This window comes from Talpa europaea, assembly GCF_964194135.1.
Source record: "Talpa europaea genome assembly, chromosome: 7".
Classification (NCBI taxonomy): Eukaryota; Metazoa; Chordata; class Mammalia; order Eulipotyphla; family Talpidae; genus Talpa; species Talpa europaea.
Window position 1 is genome coordinate 40,941,959 of NC_140074.1, and position 18,892 is coordinate 40,960,850.

The following is an 18,892-nucleotide window of genomic DNA, read 5'->3' on the forward strand; positions in this document are numbered from 1 at the left end:
GTGGAGGGTCCCCAATAGACTATGCTGGGGGACTGTGAGTGATTTGCTTTTGGGTGTGCTATGGTAACACACATCTGAAGGGTGAGATCCTATACCTCTAAGTCATATAGAAATCAGTGTCACAAATACAAGCTTTTGCAGGCCCGAATATCTTTTTTATTATGGAACTAAATAGAACTTTGACATTTTGTTCTCTTTTTATTGAGTAAATCTATTTGACAAAATCAGATTAAAAAGTATTCCTCTATGATGAATAGTTATATTGTATTTCTGACAAAAGCTAAACATTTTTCTCTTTTCTGATCCCTTTGTTTATTCTCCTTTTTCTAATTCATTATTAAAGTATAAAGATAAACATTAGTACATTATTAAATATCATGTATTGCAAATTCCTGTTGTTCATTATTAGGATGAAATAGTTTATTAAATTTTAAATCACAGGTAGTCAATACATGCAGATTTAAATGAAAGGTGACATATGTATTAGATTTATAATAAATGTCTTAATTCAGATACCTCTCCTTACTTGATATTTAAAGGTAAGTTATTGATAGTGTAACTCTGAGAATATATTGAAACAGGGACCCAAAAGTTTAAATCAGTTGCTATTCTAAAAACAGGTTACTTAGCTATTAAAAATTCCCCAGTCACAGCATCAAAATTATACACTGTGAGTTTAATTGTTCATATTATGTAATCTGAAATAAAAATAGTCTTTTAGATTAACCTATGAGTTTGCACTTAGATATTCTGTTGTGCAATGTCTTTAATATAGCTTTAAATTCTGTGAGATTAAAAAGATGTATATTGCCATGCATTCCTAAATGCTTCAGTACAATTAATTCTATATTTTGTGATTCTGTATGTTGTGATTTATAAGATTATTTCTACAGACAACCTGTTCTCAAAAATATTTCGTTGGTCTTCTGGACCTCTATTATAAAACTTGTTCTTTTTTTTAAAAAGTCGTTCAGAGCTGCCTGCCTTCCTTCCGAGGCTATAGCCCCTAGATGATAAATAAATTCAAGGACTAGGCTCTTCTTGTTCTCTGGCTTATTCTCAAGACCAACACAATTCCTCTCTTTGAGTGATTTTAACTTTAGTAAAGAATTCTTGAATAAAAACTTATCATTTCATTGAAGAACCTATAATCCTGCAGCTCTACCTCAATAAGATATATACACTTTTATATATTCTACTCTCAGGGACATTCTGATCCTTGTCATTTGCTAAACATCCAGAGGAAGGAATATTCCTGTTCACATCAAACAGTATCAATCAGTGTGTTTAGAAGGGTTCAAAAGAGTTGTAGTGCTAGTCTGGAATTGACAGGAAAAAAAGGTATAAATGTAAATAAATAAAGGGATAGGTGTACAAAGATGCATGTATGGAAGTGTGAGAAAGATAGAGGTACCATGAAAATCTTTGCTTTCTTCATCAGGTTACAAGAAGTAGAACACACATGAAGACTATGACATTTCTATTATCCATCAAGAAAAACAAGGTGGTATCTTAGTTCAATTCGAAGAAAGAAAAATTCAGATTAAAATACAGACTTGCCCAACAGTATGTAGAGTGAATGAATTAGCATTATAGCTATCAGAAAAACATTTTACAGAATCCAGTAATTACTCTTAAGGAGTATTTTCTTTTATGTGCTTCTAGTCATTACCTCTTAGCAATTTTTCCCGCAAAGGATGGCTAGGAAACACCTTAATCAACATGCATCTCTCTGATTTGCCTCAAACTACAATCCTAATGCTTGCTCCACCACACATTTATTCTTTCTCCACCCCCCCATCTCTCTCTCGCTCACACACGCACAAACATTTTCCCTCTCCTGTTCACAACACACACCGCCGCTAGTCATCCTTTTGTATCTCGTTGTTCTATATTATCATAAAAGATCCTCTCCCTGACTTCCACCTCTGCCTAATTGAAATTCACCCTGTTATCATAATCTTCCTAAACCAGTTCATAGTGTGTTTTCTCTTCAGAACATTTAGGTGCACTAAGTGCTAATACACATTGACCCTGATAAGCTCATCCAACATGTTATCTTACTACTTAGCTAACAATTTCCTTAGTTTACCCATTTGTTTTATTACCCATTTGTTTTAGTCTCATTCTACTATTGTCAACACCTTGCCTTCTTTTTTCCACGTTTGTTGAGACAGTTCTTTAGTCTGGAGCATCACTATTTTCTTCTAGTCAGACTTCAAACTCTGACTTCAAATGTTATGTCCTCGTGAAGACTTCACTAGTTCAACTGGATTTAGCTTCTTTTCTTTTTCTCTTTCTAAATGTTATCTTAGCATCCTGCTTTAAATAACTTCTTGGTTCTGTTTTGTATTAAAATGAGATATCTCCATTTTAGTTCCTCAGATTCCAAACGGAAAACTAAAGACATCAAGGTACTGGCCTAGATTCTTGTGGGTCTTGCTAAACTTGCAACAGATTCACTCACAGAATTTTAATTCTGCTTTTTCTCTCCCTTTTTTCCTCTATTCTATGAGAACACAAATTTCATCCTGTCAGAGCTATACCCAGAATTCACCTTTCCACAGTATAATTTCCCCAAAAATCTAATAAAAAAAGATACAGCATGTATTATATTTTGTTAGGTATGTGGTAAACCATGCCAGCTCCCCCCTGAGTCATCCTACCTTTAGGTCTGTGATAATTTGTGGTTTCACATTCTCAATAATATGGTCTCAGTATATTAGAGCTTATTTTTACTCCCTTATATGACCTCTTTTGGTGAAAGAATTATTACAATATGTATGTACCATCCAATTTTATTATCAGACTCTTGCACCTAAGCTGTACACAAAACTCCCCCTTCACATGAAAGCCAGTGAAGTTTCTGTAAATTGACATTAACATAAAGTAAGAATTCAATTTTATCTGTCAGCCTTCAGGCAACTGAAGTGATCAGTGGTAGATGATTACAAATTACCAGTAACTGCTCACATTATTCGGTTCTAACCTTTAATGCTGAGCACTATGAACCCAACCTTTTTTTTTTTTGTATATATATATATTTACATCATTTTTCATTTTTGCACAATGTATGCATTTTCATCCTGGTTGTAGTCCCCATACAATTCCCACTCCCCTTGTTTTGATCCTACATCCTCCTCCCTCTCCCCACTCCCCCCCCATAGTGTGTCTCTGGTTTATAATTGCTTGTTGTTTTTGATTTTTACTTTATTATAATTAGTCTTTTTACTGGTCCCTTATTTAGGTTTTCTAAATTCCTGCTATGAGTGAGACCATCTGGTATTTTTCATACACAATGGAATATTACTCAGCAATCAAAAAAGATAAACTCATACAATTTGCAGCAACATGGATGGAGCTGGAAGGGATCATGCTCAGCAAAATAAGCCCAAAAGAACCTAACTTCTGTTAGAACTCAGACTGACACTCAGTAATCCAAAATAAGAGTAAATAGAGGAGACTCTGGATGGCATCAAGGGCAAATATGAGGTGAGTGAGCCATAGCCCCTCTCTCAGGAGCTTACTATCTCAGAAAACAGTGTGTTTATATTGAGATCAGCTATAAAAGAAATGAGGGCAGTAGAATAACTTGAACAAAGCAGCACAGTTATTAAATGGCAGAGGGTTTGGAAGAGAGGCATGTGGGCTAGAAGGATGCATCATTGAAAGATAGGACTGGATCAGTGAGAAAGAAGGAAAATAGAGAGAGAAAACTCTTGGGATATTTGTAACACAACAAAGAGATAACCCTGGACAAAGAGTCCCATTAGAAACAGTCATAGATAATAACTTCCAACAATGAGAATGAAACCAGTTGGTGGTAGATCTTGAGGCACACAGAGAGACATTTCAACTCTATTCTGGATATAATAAGAGATTGGTTCTGGATATAATAAGAGATTGGTAGCTCAAATGGGTGTTTTTAAGAACACTGATTTTAATGTATCCCAAATGGTTTGAAGTAAAGCAATCAGAGTCCTAACCAGCGGATTAGTTTGGAGACCATTTTAACATTTCAGGCATGAGATCATAGGCTTTAGAGTGATGTAGCAGTATAGACAGCAAATGATGATGATACGTTCTCTCCCAAACAGATACCTTTCAACATAAAAACAGAGCTCAGTATAAGTAATGAGATGATCCAGTTTGCGCTAATGACCAGGCATTGTACCACTTCCTTTTCCTCCTTAGCTAGGGGAGGCTATTAGTGGGAACTACCTTTATAATTTTTTTTCCTATTGGCTTGACATTAGATATTAGCCTTCCAGCTAATGATGTGACCAAATGTTTCTGAATAATTGTCCTTTCTGTAGTCATATAAATGGTTGTGTGCAGATGTTTATTATAATCCTTATGAAACTTGTTCTAGGTGTGTTGAAATAATCTATCATGGTGATGACCTCATTTTTTTTTATTTGCTCTTTGCCTTTAGCAAGTTTATGGGGAAAAGAACATGCTATCAAAGTTACAAAATTCTTGACTCCTCTTTAATAACCATTACATTAAATATATTCTAATTACAAAGTTTTGATTCAGGATACTTTTAAATAATGTGTGTGTGTGTGTGTGTGTGTGTGTGTGTGTAGTTGACCTCAACTTAAAGTTCACATCATTGATTGGAAGTTACAGATGGCTGTGCACTCTCAGACTTCATGTGCTTCTTATATGGGGAAACAATCAATGGGAATGTTGAGGCAACTTAAAAATTGATTTTTACTCTTTAAATTTTAGATCCATCAGATTGTAAAAGATACATGATATGGCTTTTGATTTAAAAAGTGGTCACTTCCTGAATGCAGTTTAGTATCCAAGAATAAGTTATAACTTTAAAAAAAAAAGCCTTCCTTGAATAAGAGTTATTATATCTTAATGTGTTCAGTGTAAAGCTACAATGGTAAATATTAAGCACATTCTTCAAAATAGGTCTAGCTTGGACAAGCTAAATTTGGCTAATAGACAAAGTAAGATATCCTAGGCTTATCTGCTGATCTAAAAGTTTGGAACATGTTGATACCCTTCCACAGATATTCAGGGTGCACTAAATTCCACAGATATTCACACACTCTGCAGGGTTTCAGTCAGGCCTGTGGTTCTAGAGCCTATAAAGGAAGCCAGTGCTTTTTGGGGAACAAAGAGATTTTAACAGTATCACATTTAAAATATACAAAGGTGTCTTTTTAGACACACGAAGAGTGAGGAAGTGTGATAAGATTCTCCGTTTTATGTCACCTGTGTGGCTTTCCAAACTGAGAGCCTGGCTCAAGCATGTGGAGTGACAGGTATTGCTGTAAATGTATAAGAAGTGACGGGTTTTAGAAATATGTAGGCCTTTTCTCAGCATTAGGAACCTCAAACAGTGGCAAAGGCCATAGAATTGGGGACTGAAGAAGATAAAAGAAGGTGGGGAGTGAATAGAGACATGACAGAAGTCAGGCGTAGGTGCTAAACAATTGAAAGAATGGGCTGTAGACCTCTGGCAACTAATTTTTACCCAAACTCTGAGGTTTGTTGAGACTCAAAGTAAAAAAAAAAAAAATGTTAAAAGGAAATTGAGGAGGAAATAACAGATGGCAGGAAATATTAAACTGCAGTAAAAGGGATGAAAACAAAAAGAGAAAGTGACTATAATAAAATTAAGAAAAATAAAATGCTCCTTTCATTTCTGTTTTATATTATAGTCAAACTTAACATGAATGTATTCTTTTTTTTCTTGCTGATTGAAAAACTGCTTCAAGACTTTTCACATCAATTAGGGAAAAAGAAAAAATGCTAAAGCATTTCTGTTTTGAATTACATCTTTATTATGTCCCATGGATGATAAAAATACTTCTCAATAAATCTGAACATCATATATAGCCTGTATTGAAGAGGCAAGATGTCAAAGCACTGAAAAGTTCTATACATATATAACATTTAGCAAAATCAAAACTCAATAATGCAATTACTAACTTGCATATAAGTTTTTATCTTTCTAAGGAAAGTGTCAAATATTGAGCATAATTTAGTTCTTTGTTACCTGCAGTCCTTGGCCTTAAAAGAAAGTAATGGGAAGCAATAGAAATAAACAATGGGACTCCTAAGTCCCATTGGGAGGTAGTTGCTATCTGTTCAGGCAAAGTTTTAAGGTCTGTGATATTTGTATAGTTACAATTTCTATGAACAAATCCAACAAGACAGGCATTGGATACAGATATTGTAATATCAGAGAAACAGATATTATAATATCAGAAAAACACTTTACATCCCTTGCAAGCAATGCCTCTGATTGTGGAACTTTACAAACATGCAGATCACACACACACTCAAAATACATAGGTATTATGAAATCCAAGTTTACAAAAATACTTTTCTGATTTGTTTATTTGAAGTGCCTTTAATTAAATTAAGTTCATGAAGCAATCATTGCTATGTTCTTAGAACATAGTTCAATCTATGTTATCACTTCCATCTGGTAGCTAAGTAAGTATCTGATCACAATTATAATAGCATCATGAAATCCCAAACCAACAGTACCACCAAAGCCAGGTAAATGCTATTCTGAGACAAGTGCATCAGTGTTTTATCAATGCCTGTATTCCCACTAGGTTTCTTTTGTTCTGATCTGTATTATCTCATACCAGAGATTACTCATGGCATTTCAGAGGCATTACCTGAACTTTGGGCTGTTCTTCAAGTGAGATGTTTCTCATAGTCTCTAAACATTGTACTCACCCATTCTTTTCACTCTGGCAAGTAGCTAACAACAAATGTATTAGGTGAAGGCCAAGCTAAAGAAATCACATGAACACTCACAGTTCTGAGAATCCTTATATAATTGGGATAATTCTCTCTTAGAGTATGTATAATTTACTTAGGATTTTAGTTGATTAGGGATTTTGAAGCCAGGCTGTTGTCAGAGAGCAAAATGGTTTGCTAAGATCTATGAGACCTCAGAGATAATCTAAAATGTCATCAGAGATGAGCTAACATAGCATACTCATAGTGAAAGATTTTCTTTTAGGAGTAAAAGCAGTGGTTGATTCTGTCATTGGTTTATGGCTCAGATTTGGTTCCCACAGGACTTGGGCACATTCCTTTGGGGAAGGTAAGTGGCTCTGACATGTCAGCGTGTGAGTTTCTAAGAGATCCAGGAAGTCAGGTCTCTAAGTAATCAGATGGTGATCACTGCAGGCAAAGTTATAAGACTGACCCAAAACTTCAACAGCATCATTGCTGCCAGTCACAAACCATGCTTTCAGTAGCATTAGCAAAACTTGGGAGGCTGTCAGGAATGCAGAATCCCATTTATCATCTCAGACCTACAGAAGCAGAATCTGCATTTCAATAAGATACTCAAGCTTTTCACTCACATATTTAAATTTGAGAAGTACTACTCTAGAAAGTTTTCTATTAGCCCAGTCTAGGGATCTGGTTCCCAAATCATCCTCTTTTTGAATCATCCAAATTTCCATTCTCTAATTAGAGTAAGGAATGAATGGTATAAATGAAGTCAGGTGAAAACACTTGTTAGAGACAATCCAGTGAGGTCAGAGAATTACTGTTTTCAGTGTTTAGGGAAAATGGAATCATGTAGAAAAGTATCAACTCTAAAATGAAAACCCAGTTCATTCTGTCTTTGTCGCTTAAGAGCTGTATGATCTTGGGCTGATCACTTAAGCTTTCTGATCTCAGGTTCCTCAACTTTAAAATAGGACCTGGGAGAATGTTCTCTAATTCCTCCCCTGTGGTTAAGAATGAGCATGAAGTGAGATAAATAGATGAAAGCAATGTTGAGCTGTGACAAGACATGTGCTTATTCATTCCACTTACATTGGGAACTCAGTAATTTTATTATTCTAAGAGTCATCTTGGTAAAGAGGGGGTTAAAGAGAGCCTGGACTAAGTAGCTACTAAATGCCTCACTTAGTTCTCAGAGCCACTTTTGAAACATAGTCATTATTATTCACAATTTACAGACAGGGGAACTGAAACTCAAGAAGATTATATGCTTGGCCAAAGTCATATCATTAATAAGTAGAAGTGTTGGAAATCGAAGCTGGGTTTATCTTGGTAAGCCACTGCACCTTGCAGCGATCCAGCTATTTATTCAACTGCTTCCAAACCAAAAGCAAACAAAACATTGCTTTAGTCAAAAGGGAGTGTAAAAAGACTTCCCTAATGAAAGCATGGCCACAACACTATCAGTTTTGTCTTGAACCTAAAGTCCTGCCCTGTTTTGAGCACTCCTCAGTGGTTTTCCTCAAAATCCATCAGGCAATGTGGCAACTTCAGTTTCATCTCATCCATTTTCTGCCTTTCTTACTTTACTCCAACCATGTTAGCTTTTTGAAAGTTCCTTGAACATGCTGAGTTCTTATCCTTTGGATCTTTGATTCTTTCTTAACCTACACAGCCATTTTATGCTGTACATTTCTCAGGGTCACCTTAAATATCTCTTCCTTAAAGAGACCTTCCCTAATCTCATTTAAAGTAAGCTCTTCCCCTGATATTCTCTCAGCTTTCAGTTTTTTCTTTGTAGCATTTATTATAATTTGTGATTAAAGTATTCACTTACTTGCTTGTTTTTCCCCACACACCCTACAGAAATATAAGCTCCATGAGGTAAGAATCATATTTGCCTTCTTATACCATAAGACCTAGAATAGAGCAGTGGTTCAATGAATTGTTAACTAAAAGAAGTGAAAAGGGAAGAAAGGCAAAAAAGTAAAGAGGATGGGATATTCAGAAATGTATGTTTCCTCAATCTGTGTGTGTAATGGGAATAATAATATGAAACAAAGGTAAAATCCACTTCAAATTGTGCCTAGTGTTCAATGACTCATGAGTCTTCTCCATCAAACTCAAGAACAATATGATTTCATGCAAATGTGGCATAGAGAGAAACCAAACAAATGGATGAACTAAATAAAACAAAAATAAGCTTCTAGATGATCAAATTACAGCTTACCAGAGGGGAAGGAGAGAGGGGTGGATAAATAGGGTGAAGTACAGAATTGGACTTCTAGTGGTGAAATTGATCGAGTATATAGACATGTTGATTTCTAATGATGCACACCTGAACTTACAGATGGGTTAAATAACAATACCAGAAATCTAGGGTAAACAATCTGCTATTCCAATCAAAATATATTCCATAGGCGCTGAAGAAATGTAGTTTACAGAGAAATTGTATGCCTATGTCAAAGTCCTCTGCCTTTCTCAGCTCAACCCACCTTCAATAAAAGCAGGAAGTCTGTTTGCTTCAACCTTAACTTACTATTCTCTCCTTTTTTTGTCCTAACTTGGTGGGAAGCTTTCTCCTAATGGTCTGAGAACAGATGAGCAGCAGCTGGAAAGGCTCATGGTCATGTCCCCTTCAATAGCCAGGAATGGACAAATGAAAGTTGGAAATAAGACAGAACGGGATTCCAGCAACTCCATGTCCCCATGTAGTGCTATTGATCTTACACAAGTCATTTGTTGGTGTGATGGTCTAGACTGCCAGCATTTGCTGTTTAACTTTATCATTTATTAACTGTCTAACTTAAGGCTAACAGGAATAGTACATTGCCTACTCATAGGGTTATTGTGAGAGGTAAGTAAAACCACTGTAAGGAACTTAAACAATTATTGGCACAGAAGATACAATAATTTTAGCTATAACTACTTCCTCTGTATTTGTGCCTGTGTGTGTGCCTGTGTGTGCAATGTCATTAACAGATGAAGATCTTCTTTTCTTACATGAACAAACTATTATTCAGTGAGGTAAGTTCAAGAGTTAAATATTTTGGGATTTAAATCCCATCTGGGAAAGCTTGCCCTCTTGAATTTCCTATTTGTCTTTTTTTTTTTTAAGATAAAAAACAATGTTGTGAAGGGAGAATGGAAAAGAAAATTACCAAATCCTCTAAGAGAAAATTCTTAATCCCTGAAACCTGGATAAAACATTGGAACTTTGCTCCAATGCGATCTTTGTCAAGGGGGCATGACTGCAAGAAAGAGTGACAGAAATTCTGGGAGACAAGGAGGTGAGAGGAGCACTTATGGAAAACGGGAAGGAAAGGTTGAGTAAAAGAAGCTTCTGGAATAGTGGAAAAATCCAGAAAAATGAAAAGGACCAGGACTGCTAATGTTAATCAGTCACTTCTCATGTGCCAGACACTATTTTAAGTGCTTTATAAGTAGTAAAGTTATTTGATGGTTTCATCTTCTTAGGAAATTGGTACTTTCATTATCCCCATTTTACATATAAGGAAACCGAAGCAGAGAAAGGTAATGTAGTTTGGCCCATGATAACTTTCAAAGAAACTATACATTTAAAGGCTTAATAAAATGGATGGGTTGCCAGATGTGGGATTAATTTAAAATTGGAAAAGGGACAAAGGATGCTAGAGATAGGATCTGAGTTGATGTAGATTTATAATGTTGTTATTGCGGTCTTAAATTCTAAAAACTTTTATTATTTTAGAAGGTATTTCTTAACCTTTGATCTTTGTTTTATCCATCTCAACAAAATATAATCAGAGAGTAAGTCATAAGAGATATGCATCAATGATTTCTTTTGTCTAACTGAAAAGCAGTCTCAAGCCTGAGTATATAGTTGTTCTGCTAGAGTTGTGGTTTTTGTTACTCAGCCTTGCTTCTTCTTCCCTCCACCTTGTTTTAATGGCCAGTATACTTCTAGTGATATAAAGAACATTAAAATAGTAAGAGAAAAGTAATACAGGAGGTTAGGGGGCTGGCCTTAAAAGGCAATTCCTCAGACACTATTAAATACTTGCTTACTTGATTTGCAACCAGGAAGCTTAGTTAATCACCATCATTTATCCAACTCCTCTTGCAAGTGCAAATCCAATACAATTCTTCAGTGAGGGGCAGTAAAAAAAAAAAATGCAAGGGCACTTGAAAAAGCTCACACATTTAGATTTAATTACATATATAACTGATGTCCTCCCAAGTGTGAAAATGTAACTAATAAGTCAGACAATAAAGTGCTATTTGAGCAGAACAGATTTATAGAGACGATATGTGAGCAGTCAAAATGCACTAACTCTCTTTTTTTAGTATTTTTTACCCAGAGTTCTTAACACAAGAGCAAATGCCTACTCTCTGAATTTTGCCTCCTTTTGAATACTTAGGTCAGTCATTTTCCCTAAAGGGATGTTCTTGGGTAATACGTTAAAGTGAACAGGTGATTTCAACCTTAAAAACTTCTCTCTTAAACAATCACAAGATCTGTGTTTGTGTGTTAGACTTTAAGCCCTTTCTCATTTGTCTGGTAGTGGTTCTTCCATGCTCAGTTAATAACTGCTAAATGAAGTTTAATTTAGCAGCAAAAGATTTCACACTAGAACTTTGTTAAGATATACATAAAAGATGCAAATTTATTCAGTCAAATAGCTTTTAAAATATGGCGTTTCAACTATCAAAATATCTTCAGTAGTACCATAGAGAAAGAAAAAAAGACTGTAATAATAGTAATGGAATCATTCAGTCATTGCCAACATTGATCTTTATGAAATTCAAAATGTGCCTACTTTGCATTGAAATTTCTTGTGAATGACAAACTTGGGGTAAGAAAGTTGGAAAACTGGAATCTTATCTCTTGGGCATACCTTTGCTAATTGTAAACTATGAGGATGTAGCCTAACCACCTTTTCCATGTTCCCATTTGCAATTAAATTGAGTGGAAAAATGTTTCCCCTATTAATAAAGCCTTGTGAAAATAACACCTTAATACAGTGTATAGGCAATCATGTTAAAGGCACAACCTGATCTCTGCAGACAGTTTCCTAAGGAAAAAAGCCAGTCAGCTGAAAAACTTATTCATTTGTTATGAAAATGAAAATGCAATAGATCTTAGGATTTCAAAATCATTCATGGTTACAAGTAAGGAAACATAAGGACTTCAGAGTTTATCATCAGCTTAAATGCTTTTTTTGGCCTTTCAGTGGGTAATTCAGAAAGCATAAAGACTCCCTGACTTGTAACAGTGATAGGTCCTTTCTTACACATAAAGCTAACTAAGTGATTTTAGTTAGACTGCCTTTTGTGTATCTGTTGTGTTTGTTTGGGAGTTCTCAGATATGACAGGACAGAAGGCACATAACACTGAAATGAGCAAAGTGCAGAGATACTCTTGAATGACTCAAACAGGACCCATTTCCTTATTCTCCTTAGCTGTGTGTTAAGTCTGGATCTGGCTCTTGCTTTTGTTTCTCTAAATATTTATCAGTTAACAATTATGCATCTGCTCCAATGGAAACAGATTTCTCTGAAAAAATAAATAAAAATGTTTTATTTCTCCAAATATGCTAAGTAGTGCAAGTCCACTTGTAGTTTTGTGAAACAGGCTCTTTCATCCAATTACCAGGCTTAGGACCTTTGATTTCTGTGCTCACTAAATACATAAAAAATTATGTTACTTCAACATGTTCTATTTATCTTTTTAAAAAATTTAAATCATTTCCCAATTTGCTTGGGTTTTTCTAATAAGTTTCTCTCACAAGTGTGTGTCTCTCTTATCACACATCCTGGGCTATGCCAAAGTTAATAGAACTCCTTCCTAAAGTCCACAGAATCCTGCCACAAGAACCTTTAATACAAAAAAGAATTCCTTTCACTTAGAAATAGTTCAAGAAGTACATTTGTGAAAAATTGCTTGTGGTGATTTAAAATTCATTATTTGATCAAGACACTAAACCCAGACCTGCATTTGCAAGCCTTTTATTTTTATATTTGCAAAGGGCTCTTTACACAAGTTTACTTAAATTGACCTTTCATACTTTAAATGAAGGTAGTTTTGTAAGCCAAAGCAGCAAACATAAATTGTACTGACCTTAGTATACTGAAACTTCAAATTGGAGAGCGGGGCAGGTAACTCTGGCATGCCTGGGGTCGACATTTCTGGCTCAGCTTCTGGAACACAGGTGACAGGCTCAGCGATTTGGTTCTGATAGAGCACTTGGCTTTATTTGTTCCTTTTTATCTGCTGGGGCTAAGGTTTATTTGCATACCGAAATATGATTGGATGAACAAACTCGGAGCAAAAAGAAAACGACACTACATATTTGTAACACCTAGGGCAGGAAGCCCTTGACTTTAAACTTAAATCCTTAAGAAACCAGCGCTCCAGCAGTGGAGCTCTATCTGGAGACGGGGCACTATTTGCAGACGAATTAATTTACAAAGCCGAAACCTGTGATAAAGCTACGCATCGCAGCTGCTCTGGTCACTGAGGCCAGTTATTATTTTTTTGGCTTTTTATGCTGTTGTGAAACTTTTGTGTTCTCTGACATACTTGGAATCAGAGAGACTATGAGGATTGAAAAAAAAAAAGTGTCTAAAAGGGCACTTGTTCTCAATAGAAACTGGGGAGGAAGGACCCTGACTAGGTGTCTCCAGAACCGGCTAGCAGACAAGCAGTCCACGAACCAGAAAAGCAGGATGCAGTTTGGGGAAAAAAGCAGGATGCAGTTCGGAAAAGAAAGACCCCCCTATCTGGTTTCGTCTCTAAGTTAGCTTTAATGTTAAAGCAAAAAAAAATAAAAAAAAAAGCAAAAAAAATAAAAGCACAGCATTCAAGTGTTGGGCAAGTAGATAATCAACTGTGATTTCAGAAGCTCTAAATTATATTTATTTTATATATGGGAGAGGAAGAATCCTGAGAATTTTTAGGGAACTCAGAGTGCAGTGTCACACAGTCTCCACAATAGCAATCTGGCAATATCGTCTGTTAAAACTCATTTCAAATGAAAGTCACTTCTGGTTTTGGAATTTGGCAGTATTTACCAGCCTTTGACATCGGCAATTTTACAAAGAGTTACTTTGAACAGGCCTCCCCAGTAATTCAAGTTCTTAAAATTAACTGTGGTTTCAAGGTGGAAACATTCAAAAAGGACAATTTTTAATTACACTACTCCCATTTTAAGTATAATATTTTATTGCAGCAAAAGTTACTGTAGTGTCAAGTGAGAAAACTTTGGATGCTCTTAACTCTGATTACGAAGAATTAAGAAGAACATTTTTTTCCCAGTGAAAATTGCCAGTTTCCCCCATAATAGGATTTAGGTAGGGGGATAATTCCAAAGCAGGTGCAGGAGTCTTGCTTTCGCTTTCCAGCATCACTTGGGTCTCCATTTTATAGACACAGAGAGAAAGTAGCTTGCTTATGATCACAGCCCTACTAAGCATAGGACCAGAATTCCATTTCAAGTCAGTCTGACTCCAAAATGCCAGCTCTTATTCTTAGTTATTCTCCCTTCCCTCCCCTCTATTAGAGAATTCCATGACTGGTTGAGAATCTAAACATTTAATCATCTCAAACAGGGATCAGTGAATTTTTTTGTAAAGGGACAGACAATCTTTTCTGTTTTCTGTGCCAGACAGTTTCTGTTGCAACTTCTCTGACTGCATGAAAGAAGCTCTACACAATAGATACATGAATGATTGAAGATAGTTTCCAATACAATTTTATTTACAAAAATGGGACATAGACCAGACTTGGCACATGGGACTGCTCTGTAGACTCTAAGGCAACCAACTCCAAGTTCCTTGCGTTCCTGTGCCTCATATTTGAAAACAAGATAGGAGACTGGTTTGATTTCAATATTTCTCATTCTTTCTCTCTCCCTCACTCAATTTTTTTCTTTTTGGAAACTTACTGTTTTCTCTTTTTAAAAATGTGTTTTGAGTTAAAAGTAAAATGACACAACAGCTGTTACATAACTTGCAGAGTGGTGCCCTGGCCATGCCCAGACAGCTGGGTTGCTGCTTTCTTCTGCTCCACAGTTATTTGTGGATTAAAACACTGGTTTATTTGATATCAAGGCTAAAAGCTTCATAACATACTTATAATGTCAGTTCACTACATATATGCTTATGCTTGATGAAATTTTATTGAATAATTACATAAGAACGGATTCTTTTATACCAGCCATTACAGAAAGGAGTAGCTTTGGAAACAGGTTACCACACCTACCTACCTGATTTTAACAAATATTTACCAATATCTTTTATAAATAAAAGCACTGGGATTAGAGTATCAGGAATGCATTGACCTTAATCTTACATTGAATTTTAATGCAATAATACTTATTAATCATTTATTTTTAAAGACCGTGTTTTTTCATCTTTTAAAAGAAAACTTTCCCAATATCAAAGACAAAGAACTGTCATCTTTTCCTTCTAAAAGGTTTAAAATTGTATTTTTCCCTTTGAAGCTCATTTGCATGACCTTTGTATATAGTATGAAGTAAAGTTTGTGGTGTGCTACAGCTGGTTCACACTATCTCAGGAGACCTGTTTGTTAATTTTGTAGGAATTTGAGAGTCAGATGACTTTAAGTTGGTAATATGAACTTGACCATGGGTGGAGTAGCTACATCATGGGAATTGTCAAATCTACAAACCAGGGTTTTGGGATAGTTTTTGAGAAATATGGTTTACCATTATACCATTGAGTTCACAATCCTGTTTATTCTCTGTACAGTTAAATGTTTTCATAAATTTCACCTATTAAACCATCTTGCTTTTCTTTAGTACTTTGATCTTGATCACAGAGTAACTACAAATACAAATATATGTTTCCTCCTGGGTTTTTTATTTTGTTCCTTTGGTCATTTTTTTAATGGAATGTTAATTAATTTTATAATTGTTGTTAACAATTGAAATGAGACTCAACTGTATTTATTTTTTTTATTGAGATAACATTGGTTTATCATTGTTTGTATTTAAGAGTTATAGGAACTCCCTTGTCAGGTAATGTTACTCAACCACACATACCACCAAGGCACCCACAGTGCATTGCAATAGTCCATTGTACTCCATTGTTACTTTGTTTTCTCTCTATACCCTCTTCCTCTGGTAGCCTCAGTTCTGCAGTCATATTTCTAGGGTTTGTTGTTATTTTGACTTAAGCTGACCCTTTTTTGGTTTCTATATATTCCACACACAAGTAAAGTCATCTAGTATTTGTATTTTTTTAAATTTATTTTGCATAGCACAATCCCTCTCTGGTTTCCTCTAGGTTATCAAAAATAGCGAGAATTTATCTTTTTCAATAACTGAGAAATATTCCATTGTGCTTATGTACCATATCTTCTTAATCCCCTTATCTATTGTTGGGCATCTAGGTTTCTTCCATAGTTTGACCATTATAAGTAGTGCTACAATGAAGAGAGGCATGAATATTTCCCTTCAAATTAGTGTTTTTGGATTCTTTGTCTACATACCTAGAAATGGAAATGCTGGGTCATATGGTCATTCATTTTTAATATTTTGAAAAGCCCTCCATAATGTTTTCCACATTCCAACCAACAGTGTATAATGGTTTCCTTTTTTTCCACATCATTACCAACACTTGTTGCTTCTGGTCTTTTTGATATAAGCCAACCTCACAGTTGTGAAGGTATATCTCATTGTAGTTTTCATTTGCATTTCCCTGATGGTAAGTGATGATGACCATTTTTTCCTGTACCTGTTGGCTGTCAGTATGTCTTCTTTGGAGGAGTGCCTCTTTAGCTCTTGTGCCCATTTTTTGATTGGATTCTTTGTTTTCTTTTATTGACTTGTATGAGTTCTTTGTAGATCTTAGATATCAACCCCTTGATGGCTGGATGTTGTACAAATATTTTCTCCATTACAGTAAGTTGTGTTTTTGTTTTAGCTTTTAGCTTCACTATGTTGAAGCTTCTTAGTTTGATAAATCCTAGTTGTTTATATTCTCTTTTGTTGGAGCTGAATCCACAAAGATTTCACTGAAGCCTATATCATGGAGTGTTTTGTCTATATTTTCTTCCATATGTTTTATGGTATCAGGTCTTAAATGCAAGTTTTTTTATCCATTTTGAGTTGATTAATGTGTATGGTGTGAGAGAGTGATCTATTCATTCTTTTGCATATACCTGTCAGTTTTACCAACACCATTTATTCAAGAGATTTTCCTTCTTCCATTGTTTATTGTTGTACATTAACTGCCCATATACATATAAGTTTATTTCTGGACTCTCTTCCATTCTGATAGTATGTGTGCCTGTTTTTGTTCCCGTACCATACTATTTTGATTAGTATAGGTTTGTATTATAGTTTGAAGCCGGGGCATGCAATATTACCATTCTTTCTCTTATTTGTCAGTCAAGATTGCTTTGACTCTTCAGGGTCTTTTGTGGCTCCACATAAATTTCAGTAATATTTGTTCTATTTATTTTTTAAAATTCCATTAAACTTTGATAGAGATTGCATTGAATTGATATATTCTTCTACTTCTTTGAACAATGTCTTACTGATTTCATTGAATATATCTTTTACCTCCTTTATTCCTAAGTATTTAATACCTTTTTATGCTCCTATAAATGGGATTATTTTCTGGATTTCTTCTTTTATATAGTTCATTTTATTCATATACAAATAACAGACATTTGTATATGCTAATTTTGTAGCTTGACATTTTCCTGTACTGATTTGTGTTTCTAATATTTTTTCAGTCTAGTCTTAAGGATTTCCATGTATATTATCATGCCATCTACAAATAGTTATAGTTTTACTTCTTTTCCGTTTTGGACCCTTTTTATAACACCATTGAGTTAATGCTGGTTGTTTGTCATATATAGGCTTTATTTTGTTGAGGTATGTTCCTTCTATCCCCATTTACTAAGAAATGTTAATCATAAATGAATGCTGAATCTTGTCAAATGCCTTCTCTGCATCTATTACTAAGATCATATGATTTTGTCTTTGCTTTAGTTTATATGGTGAATTACATTGATTGATTTGTGTATATTGAACCATCCTTACATCCCTGGAATAAAACCTTCTTCATCATGATGTATGATTTTTTTTAATGGATTGTTGATTTCCATTTGCTAAGATTTTGTTGATAATTTTTATATCTGTGTTTATCAGTTAGTAATGTAGTTCTTTTTTTTGTGTGATGTACTTTTTTGCTTTTGGTATCAGAGTAATTTGGCCTCATAAAATGTGTTTAGAAATATTCACTCTTCCTCATTGTTTTCAAAGGCTAAGTATTAGTTCAACTTTGAAGGTTTGGTAGAACTCACTAGTAGAGTTATCTGCTCCTGGGCTTTTGTTTTCTTGAGGAGACTTTTGAATCCTGTTTCAATTTCCTTGCTTGTAATTATCTATTCAGGCTTTCTATATTTTCCTGATTCAGAAGGTTGTGTGCTTCTGAGAGTTTATATGTTTCTTCCAGATTTTCCAATTTGTTGGTGTAAAGACATTCATAGTAGTTTTTTATGTTCCTCTGTATTAATGAGGTGTTTTAACTTTTCTTTCATCTCTGATTTTATTTATTAGCATTGTATCCCTTTTTTCTTATCAAGTCTAGCTAGAAATTTGTCTATTTTGTATATTTTTTTTCAAAGAACAAGCTTTTGATTTCATCTTTACAACTGTTCTTTTTACTTCTCTTTCATTAATTTCCCTCTAATTTTTATTATGTCTGCCCTACTGGCTTTTGGTTTCATTTATTCTTGTTTTTCTACTTCCTTAAGGTGTAGTTTTAAATTATTTTTTTAGCTCTTTTTTCTTGATGTGGGCCTGTTTTGATATATATGTCATTCTGAGTACTGTTTTTGCTGTGTGCAATAGGTTCTGATAAGCTGTGTCCTCATTTTCATTTGTCTCATGAAATTCTTTGGTTTATAATTCTTTGGTTTCCTCATTAGCCCAATAGTCATTAAGTAGTGTATTGTTCAATCTCCACAAATGAGAGTTTTTTCTGGCTTTTCATTGGTATTTTTAACTGGCTGGAAGATTTTTTTTTAATCAGGAATGAATGATGGATTTACAAAATGCCTTTTCTGGATTTATTGAGATAATCATATGGTGAATGACACTGATTTGCAAAAGCTAACCTTAATTTCTATTCTAGGGAAGAATTTTACTGAGTCATG

At 34.8% G+C, this 18,892-nt stretch overlaps 1 protein-coding gene across 1 annotated transcript in view; it reads right to left on the bottom strand.

The window, feature by feature from the left end:
- The window catches only part of ALDH1A1 (aldehyde dehydrogenase 1 family member A1), a gene marked incomplete at both ends in the record, with an annotated part of 51,799 nt that extends 38,913 nt beyond the window's left edge, over positions 1 to 12,886 (bottom strand). The window contains one exon of the mRNA XM_084237628.1: positions 12,821 to 12,886. Within this exon, the coding sequence (XP_084093754.1) occupies positions 12,821 to 12,886 (66 nt within the window). The remainder of the gene's footprint in view (positions 1 to 12,820) is intronic.
- Between the last annotated feature and the right edge of the window lie 6,006 nt (positions 12,887 to 18,892).